This window comes from Cheilinus undulatus, linkage group 7 (assembly GCF_018320785.1).
Source record: "Cheilinus undulatus linkage group 7, ASM1832078v1, whole genome shotgun sequence".
Lineage (NCBI taxonomy): Eukaryota > Metazoa > Chordata > Actinopteri > Labriformes > Labridae > Cheilinus > Cheilinus undulatus.
The window spans coordinates 48,031,694-48,045,274 of record NC_054871.1 but is presented as its reverse complement, the minus strand read 5'-3'; the positions used below and the strand labels follow the sequence as shown (position 1 = coordinate 48,045,274).

Below are 13,581 nucleotides of genomic sequence, written 5' to 3'. Positions count from 1 at the left end.
GTCTGTATTTGAATATGAGATCCATGATAATGACTTGTTTTCCTCAGGCTGTGAAAAATGAAGTCAACGTGCCGTGCCTGAAGAATTTTGTGGAGATGCTGTACCAGACAACATTTGACCTGAGCTCCAGAAAGAAGCACTCTTTGGTAAAAATAAAATCATCCTTGATTTATCTCACTTCCTGCCCACTGCTATCAATATTAACTCTACATTTTTATTGTTTTCTGCTCCTATTGTCTTTGACTTTCCTGTATTTCATCAATGTTTCTGTCAGCTGCAGCACACCCAGTTCCTCATTCTCATCATTCAGTGTTTGGTTTTTACATCAGTGTTAGTCTATTATGTCTCACACAATAACAGTGAACTGAATTAACTTTTTAAAATTTGTAAGTGAATTTTTATTTTTCCATGTTTGTGGCATTTTAGTGACATACCCTGGAGGCTGGTTGTCCCACTCAAGCCCTTAAATAGTTCAGCAAATTCATTCTCTGCTTATGAGATTGTAGCTCTTTTTTTGTCTGTCTGTTTTTTTCATGGCTTCGGGGCATAAAATCTCATGTCAAGCGATTACTTAATGTCCTTACAAAACATTCAGGCTTTGTTCAGACTATGAGCCCAAATCTATTTTTGGTATGGCCAGATTGTATCAACATTGATTCATGGAGTCCTGTCTGCAAAAACAACACATAAAACACACTTTGGCAAATGCCATTATAATGTCTGTGAGTCTTGATGCTCAGAGTTGAGTTCTGCACCGGATGGTCATCTCCTTTCTGAGGGAGTGAACTCGCTTGACCTCTTATTTTTCTCATACTTTGTGTTTAAAGCTTTATCAATGGCCTACCTAGTCAGTGTGTCATAAACATTTCCAACCATTTCATTTAAATGGAGATTAGTTGGCAGTATTGGGCAAATATACATAATCTTATCAATCATAGTGTGCCATATATTTAACTCTTAACATGATTCTGGTGAAAATCTTAACCATATCACAATGTAAACAAAGGTTTAAGTACTCAATAAGGAGTTCTTTCTTGTTTTTGATTATCAAAGTTGCAGACAAACTCCTGCATATCGTCTAAATTGCAGAAATACACTGGCAGCATTCTTGCAACAATTGGACTGTGCTTTCTCACACATGATTGCCTGAACTTTTGGTTGAGATTTGACTTAAAGATCACATATTATGTAAAATACACTTTTTCAGCAAAAATATGTTCCCCTTTCCTGTCCACAATCCCCCCAAGAACCAGAAAAAAATCCTCCATAACATTTTAGCCTGTCCCCTTAGTTAAAACCATAAATCCAGTTGAAATCTGTGGTGGAATCAGCAGAACAAAGTTTAATAGTGGACGTAATGAGCATACAGACACTTATAATCATTAAAGAAACAGATTGATTTTTTTATGTCATTGAAAAATATCCAAGTATCGATACCATTCCATAACCTTAATATCAGAACAAATAGTCTTTCTTATGGATTTTATTTGAGAAACAGATCCAATGTGGCTGGAGTCTGAACAAATCCTTTGGTTTTGTGGGTAAACTAGCAGCCTGTTTAGTGTTATGATGCTGACATTGTTTGTTTTGTCCTTCTAGGCTCTCTATCCCCTGGTCACATGCTTACTGTGTGTCAGTCAGAAGCAGTTCTTCCTCAACAACTGGCACATCTTCCTCCAGAACTGCCTCTCACACCTCAAGGTACGACCGAGTTTAGTCCGGATCTTTCCACAAAGACATTATCACCAGTGAATGTATTCCTAAGTGTCTCCAGGGTGCTGTGCTTGACTCAACAGTGTCTGATTCAGTTAAAACCTCAGAGGTCTTAAGACTTGTGTTATAAAACCTATAATCTCATTTTTAGTGTTTCTGATGCCTGGAAGAAACATCTCATTTATCAAGTCTCTTTCTATGACAACCTCTGTGGGCATAAAATTAATTGTTTTTAAAGTAAAATGTCAAATTTGTTAGATAATTTTCTGTGAGAACATGCTGTTATATCACTGAAGAAGTTGTCTTGGTTGTGAAGGGTGTGCTCTGTGGTTCTGTCTTAAGATCATTTCGTACTTTCCCCTCCTTTATCAATAGCCAGATCTTGACGGGAATAGCACTTGATTTGATACAGAGAAAACTGTTTAAAAATGCTAAGAATCAACCTCAAAATGGACAGTATGCACCAAAATAAAGAAAATTAGATACAAGCCAAACATTTTCACAGAAAATGAAATAAAACAAGGTGTGGCATCTTCAATCCTCTATCCAGCCACCATCTTCCATCTCAGCTAACACACCTTAAGCCCAGTTCAGTTTAAAGGTTTGTGATGCAGCAAGCCTAGAGCGTGTCATGTGTTTTTGATAGCCAATCAACACCCCTGACCCAAGAGTGGCAATCAGCTGGTCACAACAGTTACAGCCAGTATGGCTAACCTATCTCCAAAAAGGCAGCATTATCTTCAAATGTTGTCCTGTTGAAATACAGTCTTGCTAGCCGGTGTTTGCTCTGTTTGGAAAAGGGGACACTAATTCCTTTCCATGATCAAAGTGATACTGTAATAAGGAGAAATGGGGGAGAAATAGGGATGCCTCCGGCCTCAAGCTGATGGCAGAAATTGGCGATACACGAGGCTGATCTTAAAGGGGACATATTATGCAAAAATTAGTTTTTCAGGCTTTTCTAACAGAAATATGTGCCCCTGTTCTGTCCACAGTCCCGTCAAATACCAGAAAAATCCATTCCCTCCTCTCCTCTCTTTCTCCACCTTTCAGAAAATGTGTGCTGAAACAGGCCGTTCTCAGATTTTACCCTCATGACCTCATGTGGGGAGTAAGCACCACCCCCCAGGTTTGGTTGGCCCTCCCCGCTTGGAAGAAAGTTCTGCCCTCCTCTCAGCTGCCAGCTGAGATGCTGGACAGCTCAGTGGGTTACCCTGCTGAGTTTTTTCTGGGAGATTGATGGTTTCGAATCCCAGTCAGGCCCTTAACTTTGGATAAAAGTGTCTGTAACATTGTAACATCAGTGCTACATCCATTTCACTAAAAAATGAAGCAGATGGAATAACTTCCATGGAATGATGCATCATCTCCTCCAGTTGCAGCAGTGTGAACTAACAGGTTTCAGAACAGAGCAGAGCTGCAAGCAAGCAGCTGGATGTTTCAGCTCATCTCGTCACAAATCTTTAGTCTGAACTGGGCTTTAATATGAAGTGTTATCCCAAGTGCTGTTTTTTATCAGGTCTGTTAATGACTCCTTGTAAACCAATTACAAACAGATCAAACCTCCTCTCCTCCCCTCCCCAACCATCATGGATCCAATTCAGAACCTCGTTGATGAAATTAGTGACTGACCGACTGACTCAATGACTGTCTGCACTGTTCGCTCTGCATCGATCGCCCTCTGTAGCGACCGTGTGATCATGTGGTGGATAGATTTCTGTTTGCATTTTTGTGATTGTAATCTCTGGTGGTTTAAATGGTTGTCTGTCCCCTCAGTGATCTCATTCCAGCCTTTTCCTTCACCATTGTGATCGTTTTAGACTTCCTTGATTTGAAAATCGAAATCAATCAGTGTTCTGAGTGATGATGATGATTCTGAGATGAAGATTTGATGGGTTTGTGTAAACACTGAAGGGTGCTGATGATTTTAATGATTTAGGGCTTCTTGTATCAACAGTTATTTTAACCCTGTGGCTGCTTTTTAAGATATGACACATATCAATTTGGAACAAGAACTAGCAGTAGATGCAAGCCATTTTTAAGGACTGTAGCTTCTATGATAGGTTTTCAGCTCAAGTAACAAAAACTTTGATAGTGATTAACCCTTAGTTAATCATGCTACGGCAGTGTCATGTATTTATGAGTTTGAGTTTATTAAAGGATAACCCCTTAAGATGCAGTATTTCATTTTCGAGGGGGTCCCAAAAACACAAACACAACATAAACAATGTAAACAGAATTACAAGACAAACAAATAATACGTATTACGGACAATTATGTATGTACCAGAAATCCCTGCTGTAATCCTCTCCCTTCGTTTCTATGATCAACAAATCAACTTCCAACTTCCTAAGCCCAGTGAGAACTTGGCTTACACAGTTATATCTAAGGATGTAAAGGTAGAAGGGATAGTTCAAGATTTCTTGATATTAAAATAGTCAGTAATTTAAAAATAAAACATTTTTATGTGACTTTGATCTCATATTAAAATATATTTCTTCAACAGAACATATTGATTAGGATATAATTAATGTCCATAATTAATAAGTTAGATTTTTCTGTCCTTTTAGGTGCTCTAGACACCACTACTTCTTTTAACATTTCACTTTAAAAAAACTTACAGACAGCTCAGTTGACAAGTCAAAAGAAATCTGCACTTTGTAATATCATTATTTAATTTTTTACCATCCACTTTAGCTGTTTTAATTTATTTTTCTAGCTGTTCTTGTTTCTTTAATCTGGACAGGAAGTTCTGCACCCTTAGCTTAAAATGGCACAAATTACAAAGTAAAAGCATAAAAAATAAGATTTTGTTTTGAGAATCACTTCTTGTAATTTTTAACCGAAACTGGTTTATTTACAGAGAAAGAGCAGCTAAACATGAACTCCTGAAAGTGTTGTCATCATTATCAGCTGTAATCTTTGTACACTAGTGAGTCATTTTGTACATGCACTTCTGCATATTTCTGAATTTATAATAGTGTTAAACAGTGTATTTAACACTTAAAAGCTGTCTTCTACCTCTACCTGAGTTATGGTTTCAGACCAAACTGATGGTGAGTGCAGTACTTATTTAAACAATCAATATAAAACTCAACATCATAAAATGCATCAGTTTGACTTTAGTTTATTGGGAATTATTCCACTGAGAAGAAATGCTTAATCTACATGTACAAAACCTTTTTTTTAAATCAATACTTGGCATTGTAATTTGAAAATATGGTTATTTATGTTTTTAACATTAATCTGTGCAAAAGAAAGAGGATTGAGGCAAGTCAAAATTGCTGGTGTAGTTTTAATCTTGAAGGACCCCAGATAGTCAGTGAAGTTCCAGACTTGCTTGAAAACCAGGGCATTTGGAGGGAAAGAAGTAAGTGGTTCAAAAGTTACTTAACTTTGAGGGCGCAGGTGGCCTAGTGGTTTAAGGCGTGCCCCATGTTCACGGATGGCCCAGGTTCGAATACAGCCATCCTTTATATCCATATTGCCCATTACATGATGACACTGATTATCTCTGGGAAATGATTACAGAACTTTTGTTGTGCTTTTACTTTGTTATACATTCTGCACTTATCTTGTAAATTCAAAACAATCATCCAGATGATCCATCAAAAAAACTGTCAGTTCATGCCCTATTTTTAAAAGCACTACAGTAGGACTATTTAAAAAAAACTACTCTAAAGTAATCATTGCTTTTTGCATTGACACAAAAACATTTATAACTGTGCTTCCTGTAGCATTGTCACTATGCATTCTTGGTAATATTTAATGAACTAATGAAATTTATTCAGTTGTAATTCGGCAGCCATATTTTGAAATGTGATTCCCACTGGGTTAAAATAAGAAATCCTTATTGTGATTGTGCTTGACATGAATCTAACCACACTGCTGACTGTGGCATCAGATCTTGTGCTCTGTGTAGGTGAAACAGGCAATCATGATTCATTTGCTTTTATTTTGAAATCATTTACACTTTCTTTTCCTAATTCCTAAGAATTTCTGTACATCTACTCCTCTTTTTATGTGTTTTCCTTCTGTCTTGTCTGGTTTCAAGACAACAGCACACCTTTAGTTGCTTTACATGTTGACTTTTGAGTTTTTGCTCACTCTTTCTATAAATATGTAACTCTCTATCAAATACACATGAACCGTTTCTCCATAGCAGGGTTGTTACAACTCCAGTACTATGATACTTCTTAATACATCCTTTTATAAAACAATACAGGCTCCATTTTATTTGACGATTGATAGCATTAAAATCTACCAGAGCAGAACTAAGCAGGACTTTTTTTTGTTTGAGGACACTGGTTACACATGAGCAATATGTAAGAACAAATGGATCCTTTTTTACAGGGTTGCCAGAATTACCATAAAAATAAAGCTTCTTACTGTAGCAGTTTTTACTTTTGGTATGACTGCAGTAAAGTTTAACAGAGAATCTCGATTTTTCAATTTTCAAAATCTTGATTTTCCAAAAACTGATTTATTGATTTAATCAATATTGCCCAGCCCTAGCTATAAATTAAGAAAAATAACTTCTGTGTTTTGTTTGCTTCAATTACTGAACCAAAAATTTACTGAACCCTGACTTTAAAACAGAGGTTATGTACCAAGCTGAAACACCCCTACCTCATTCTAATGTGATACTGCCAAACGGTGGCTGTACCGTTTGTAGTGGTGCTTTCCCAGTGGAGATTTCAAAGACATTAGATCTCACAGAAACTATCATGACCAAAGAGAAAATCAAAGATGGAGGATGATCAACATCGTCCGCTGGCTGTCCTTACGTGTGTTCTTTTTTGCAGACCAAAAAAAAAAAAAAAAATTGAGAGCGAATATAAGTGAGATCATGGCTGAGATGATGTTATTGTTGTGTTTATGGTCACTGCCATGTCTTTGACATGACACCTTCTGATTATTTGCTATTGTTGCAGCCCTACCTGGAATGATGATCATCAAACATGTCTGATACTTATGATTTGAGAGCACTGAGGCTCCAATTGGATGAATCAATTGTTACAGCCATAAACTGACCCCACACCCCCAGCTGATGGGGGTTCTGGTGTTTTACCAGCCTAACCATCATTAAAGTACAAGAGAAGAAAGCACCTTTCATACATACAGCAATTTAAACAAAGCATTTATAACATCAGGTGTATCAAAAGCACAACACAGAGCAAAAACTTTACACTAATGTACAAAACATACCAAAATAAAAGGTTAGAAAATATCATAATAGTGATGTCTGGTAACAACAGAGTAAATCATCTTCTCTTAATCTAAAAAGCATTTATTTAGTTGTACATTTTTATGTCGGCGATCAAGTAAACAATCTATTGAACTTGGTGTTCTCGAGGGAAATTGGTTGTCTCTACAGTTAAACATCACAAACAGCAGTGATAAATCTGTTAGCCAGGTAAAGGCAGTTTACATTATGTGTTAGCATCAAGCTAAGAAACTCAAATATAAATGTCAAATCGGATTTTTTCAAATAATCACTAGCGACTTTGGAATAGTAATCTTCCTAATAATGCACATCCCTAAAGTTGGCTCCCATGTCTCTCGTCTCATGTCTTAAAAAACTGGAAAACTAGAATCTTCAGATCTTCAGTCAAATTTTGAATCCGAAGCTGCTGTGAGCGAAAGAAGGAGCATAGTCGAAATACCTTGAAAAAATGTTATATTAGAATGTTGACGACATACTTCTGCAATGTAGGCAGTGTGCAGGAGTTTGGATGAAAATTTTGACCGCTGAAAGTTAGAAATGACCAAATACTTGGTACTTTTTAACTGCTGTGGTATTGAAACATGTATCATTTTCCTTTTTATCTAATCAGCATGGATTTAAATTTACAATTCTGGTTTTGTTACAACCCTACCATGGAGTTTCAGTGTACCACTCTCTTTTATAAGCCTATAGGTGTCCTGCTGAAACTGTTCATTGTATTTGATCTCATGGATGTCGCGTCTACTTTTCTCCTGTCACACACAAGAGTAAACCTCCTTTGGACTGCTCTTGTCGTGTTTATTTTTAGGTCATGTTTTTTGTTAACTTGCATGTGCCTCCCTCCCCCACATTCTCTGTCTCCTGTCATTTGATCTTTTTCTCACACTGACTCGCTCCAGATGCCGTCTAACAACAGCATCCGAAAGCAGATTGAGACGCTGCAGGTGAGTTATGGGGCGTCGGTGACCTCTCTGCTGCTGCTACTGTCCTACCTTTGAAACCGTCCAGGTCCTGGACCGGACATAGAGTAGTTCAGTTGTGCTTCTGCCTGGTGGTCTGGTGGAGCTGTGAGTCATTCTCTGTAGTGACAGTGATGTTGATGTGTTGCTTTATTTCAGTAGAGAGGAGGAACTCATGAAGTGTCTGTGACTTGTGATGTTGCTCTAGGCTTTGTCATCAGGCTGGTTTGTGTTTGTGGGCAGACGTCATTGCTTGTGTTTGTTAGTGGGCATTTTTTATAGTGTTTAGCCAACGTCCTTATCATATAATGACTAAAACCTTAATAATCAGGCATTTTTTTAATTAAGAGTATCTATTTGTAGTTGTAAGTGCAATACTGCTTGAACGACACAAGGCCTTGTTTATATTTTACATTGAAAATGCATTTTAGGCATTCAGATACTAAGTGATTGCATTTCCTTATGTGCATCCATACTGTGCATTAAAAATACCTCTTCAATGACAGCCTCATATCAGAACTTAGTTTCCCTGCTCTTATGCAAACCAAAGAGGGGGAATTAGAAGGTAGCTGTGCCTTTTTGATAGCTTTTTAGCCTCATGTTGTCATAAACATGCTTGTAAAGGACACACTGATAATATTTTGCAGACAAATATTGTGGGGGTACTGATTAGATTCAGACACCACTCAATTAAAGAGAACAAGTCATAAGGGACTTGTGTTCTGTTTGCAGAAGAGTCTGTTCAAAAAGCTGGATTCTTTTGTGAACAATGGGGTCTGGCTGATATTCAAGAGACAGTTTCTTTTTTCCATTTGTGTCATTTCAAAGATATATAAAAGGAAAAATGCTGAATGAACTTTTTGCTTCCTGTTTGGGAACCAAAAGATTGACTCTTACTACTGAGCTGCAAAAAAATAATCAGGATCTCTAAAAAGAGCCTCAGTACCCATCAATCAGAGCAAGACTTGAAGGGCATAATAAAAGCTTTACTTTTTTTGTTTTTGTTGCAGGATAGAGGAGATGATGCTGGTTGATAGCAGAGGCCTTTATTGGTGCATCTATAGTCCACTCCTGTATATCAAACTGTTTTCAGTACACATTCAGCTGTTTCCACACAAAGTACCAAGGATTACTACTCTGTATCAGAATGCCCAAAATGGATATAAATCTCTATTTTTGCAATGTGTGAATGGCAATGAAAGATTCAGGATCTGTCTTGATCTACATCAAGCGAGCAATTTTAGTCATTCAATAGGAACACCTGACTCTTATCAGTAATTTATGCAATAGCCATCAAAACTATCAATATTGTGCATTAGTAGAGTTTCTAGCTGAGGTTCAGGGAAGGTTAAGTACTATGCAAATTAAGGATGCACGATATTATCAGTTAACCTGACATGCCAGATGGATTTGTTTCACAGATCCATCTGGTAAACCTTCCATAGACGATGTTTGGGAAAGTGTGGATCCTTTGAAGAAAAACTCAGAGGGCAACAAAACACATGATGTAGCCGCTATCGAGGAATAAACTCCATAAAGACCTGCATAACGTGAACCATGGCAATTGTAGACATGTCAGTACTCGACTTTTGTCAGTTTTGAAAAGAAGACAACTCACTGCTGTTCTTTGTTCTTCTTTTAACAAAGAAATGTCGTCAAGTTCTGATAAAACCAATGCTTTGGCAGCATCCACACTAATGTCTTTCGGCATAATACAAACCGGCCTTTTGCTGCTGATGCTTATGTCAAGAATCCGCTAGGCCCGAAAGCACTGCCTCTTGTCGCTGATTGATCCTGTCACTTTCTAACCGGGCCCAAACTGTTCAGATGGGAGCTTTGCAAGATGGATTTGCCAGTGAGAAACACGGAAACGGGCGAATCTATCTGCTTTGCAAGGTTTATTATCAGTCTGGCAGATACTAGCATAAAAAGGCAGGTATCAAAATTCCTGCCTATAATTACAGCTGATATTTTGCTTGTGTATTTCAGCATAGATCAACAGTAAATTTTGTCCATGTATACTAATAAATTAGTGGAGTTTTAGGCTAAACCGACAGACCTATGTCAGTAGAGGTCTATTTCTTTTTTTATCCTCATTATTTAAACTTTAAAAATTTTAAGGACTAAAGTTTGTTTCCTTGGTCATTCTCAAACCTTAAAGTGTGTCCAAAAGGTCTGAAATTTCTTCGCCCAAAAGCATATTTAAATATCAGTGTCAATATTGTTATCAGCTAAAATGAATCTGTAAATACCGACATATCAGATATAGGCAAATTGCATTATCATGCATCCCTAATGCAAATGTGAGATTATCTAGCTGTTTTCCAATGGTTAGTTTTTAATTCTGTAAAACTGCACAGCATTTGGAAAGAAAAACAGCTGAAATTACTTTGCATTTATCATTTTATGACTGTGAAAAACCAAGTAGAATGTGGCAGAGGTGAAAGGTGTACACAGGATCTAAAACATATCAGAAAGAAATTTAAGACAAAGAAAAGGGACTTGGTAGAGACAAGACAGCATCACAAGGTCCTTGGTTTGTCACCTCCATTAAATCTGTCCACAAAGGTCTTACATATTTAACCCACTTAGCCCAGGGTGTAACAAAAAGAATATTTTTGTGGCTAAACAAAATAGCAACACTTTAAATAATTTCAATAAAATTTACAATAACAATCCACTCTTGTGTTGAAGTTGATGTTTGTGTAACATGTTTTTGCAGGTGTACATTTTGGTTTCCTGTTTTTATCTTGTACAATCCAGTACCTTTACTTAGACACTGGCCTTATTGTTGCTCTGTGTTTGACATGAAATGTTCTAAACTCTGGTTCTTGCAAATCAAGTCCTTTAAGTCCACAGGGTCTCTAAGTCTCACAAATATCCAGTAAGGATGGCCTCACATTAGACCACTTTAAGACCTTAAGTGATTTAAATAACCTGGGAGACTACAGATATAAGGACAGTTTCAAATAGTTATTCATCTCATAAATCTCTGAACACCCACTACACCACTCAGCCTACACCTGACAGATATTTTAATGAAAACCCTGTTATTAAACTACCTTCAGATGGACCGGGACAGTAGTGATGATGTATGTGATCGTGTGACAGTAGAGATGATCAGCAGCCCTCTTGAACATTAGAGACTACATTAGTAAGCGCTCAGTGATCTGCTGTTGTGTGCGACCGGGATTTGTTGCTTTAAGCCAAGCCATGCCGTGCCATCATCATAATTATCTCCACTGTGGCTTCCCAGTACAGGCCAGGGATATCTGCGATAATCTGGGGGAAGGTCCCGACTAGCAGTGATGATCTCTGTCTGTAGGATTCGTCTTTACTCTGAACTACCAGGTGGACAGTATGATTTCACAACCTGGGGTTGACTCTTAAATTTTATCCCTGGAGAGACATTTTTCTGTAATGTGTTTTAAATCAGTGGTTCTCAACTGGTCTAGACACAGGACTCACTGCCGCCTCCTTGATGAGAAATCACAACCCAAATTTCAGAAAAATTTCAACCTCTCAAATGTGATGAATGAAAAATGTTGCAGTTTGGACCTTAGATGGAACTAAATATATGATTGAGGGTGATTTGTGGTTCTGAATCAAAGCAGCACTCCCTGTATGTGAGCACAACAGTGGAGCTCTGTTTCAGAACAAAACAAGTCAGCCGAAGATCGATCGGAGAGGGGTTCTCTGCTCGCTTACAACCCAAACCTGGTTCATTTGCAGTGAGAATGCAATCGACCAGCAACCAGAACATATAACTCATCAACTCAGTAGTACAAGCAGCAGCAACAGCAGTAGTAATGTGGCTACAAGACATTTTTTACAAACAGAAATAGTAATGTAATCCTTTACTCTCCACTACCTTCTTTGCAGGGCTTTTAATGACCAAGCACTAGCTAGAATAAGAACACCTTCATGCTAACACTACTCACTCTCTTTTCAGCAGAGTGTCACAGGACCTGCCGACATCAACTTATTCAACAACTCATTTATTTCTTGAATACTGTCCAGTTCAGAAAGCTGGTCTCTACTTTTACTGCTAGCAGGTGTTACGGTTTAAAGAGTGACTGTGTGAATTGGTGGCCTTTAGCCGTTTGTCTGTGATGCAAGAGTTACAACAGATGTTGAACTTAAGAGATAATACAAATTGTTTTTTCATTTTTTCATTATTATATCACAACTAGCTTATCAGAAACCTCTTTAACGAAGAACACTGTTTAACATCAGTTGACACAGTTACGAATAAGAACAGAACCTCGGCAACATGTATTAGCCAGTCTTGTTCATGCTCTGAGTTTGTTAAAAGTCCCTATAAAGTGATTAAAAAAGATCAGTATTTTAAGTTTGTTGTATGACAGACCACTGCATTATGAACTATCAGGCTGAATTTTAGTCATGACATCTCTAAGTTTGTAAAATAAAGCTTCAAAATCATGAAAAATGAAGCAGTTTAATCTGCTCCATGATGGAGCAGGGATGTTGGTTGAATGAGCCAAAGCCACACCCACTCACAAGAAATACAATTTTCTCAAATTAAAAAAAAAATGCTACATCCTGAATGGACTAAATGGATGTCAGCTCTCTGTGTCAGCCACCAGAGAAAAAATCACATTAATGTCATGACATGCAGACGGTGTCATCCTGGGTTAGGGTCCAGTTGAACTCTCCAGATATTCCTTATGTCTTACCTCCTGAGTTATGAGAATTTATGTCTCTCTCGTTTATGAAATGTCTTTGTTGTTAAGTTGCTACTAAAAACACATTTCCTATCTCTTCAAAATAGAAGTCTTCAATGATTATTAGCATTGGAGGCTTTTAGACTTGGACTTGGAAGGAATAGATCGTATCTATCGTCGTATTCTTTTCAAAACTTTAGCGATGCAACATTAACAGACAGGAGGGATTGAACTGTTTCTGTTTGTAGAGAGACTGTCACAGTCTGCTTCTTTTAATTGCTCAGGACTAAAACAAGTGAAATATGGATTACAATACACCTTCTGCAGGTAAGATGTTTGTTCCTGCTGCATCTGGTTCAAGTGAGAACTAGTCAAATGCTCCAGCAATTATCCAGCCCGTCACCTTATGGTGAACTCTGATCAGAGCAGAGTTTTGATGATGCAAGAGCAGTCTGTTGACAGTGTGTGCTCTGGCCGACTTTAAAGTTTTTCAGTGTGAACATAAAACAACCTGACAGAAAGGCAACAACAAATTGTTTTAGCATCTGAATTATAACACAGCAAACATGCTCTAGGTGTGAAGTACCCTGAAGAAAGAGATGGGACAAAACAAATCTGATTTTAAAAGTGCATCATTACAGAAGCACTTAGAGGACACGAATGCAAAAAATATTTTACTACATTTCCTCTGATAATATGGAAATTCTGATTGAATTTGAGGAATTATGTTGTTTCCTTGGGAAATACTTTTTCTTGTCTTGAGAAAAGGAGATAACGTTGAAGTCGAAATCTTGAGAAACAACCAATATGGATGTGTTATCAAGGAAGTACAATAGAATATATCAGTGTATGTCCGCTTAGGGCTTCCTTACATAGACTTTTTCTCACAATGTCTTTTTTTTCAGGTACACATTTTTGCTCCCCTCTTGAGTCCTGATTTACCAGTTGAGAACCACTGCATTATTAATATAAACATATATGATCAAAGAAGATGCAT

General features: G+C 37.5%; 1 protein-coding gene across 13 annotated transcripts in view; it reads left to right on the top strand.

Moving 5' to 3' along the window:
- fryl (furry homolog, like) overlaps positions 1-13,581 on the top strand; it is a 161,686-nt gene that overhangs the window by 90,830 nt on the left and 57,275 nt on the right. For 9 of the 13 annotated variants that reach the window (XM_041790918.1, XM_041790915.1, XM_041790914.1 and 6 more), the window contains 3 exons: positions 48-146; positions 1,600-1,701; positions 7,840-7,884. In XM_041790918.1, coding sequence (XP_041646852.1) covers positions 48-146; positions 1,600-1,701; positions 7,840-7,884 — 246 coding nt within the window. The remainder of the gene's footprint in view (positions 1-47; positions 147-1,599; positions 1,702-7,839; positions 7,885-13,581) is intronic. The other 4 variants (XM_041790921.1, XM_041790913.1, XM_041790917.1 and 1 more) reach the window with 1 other exon arrangement.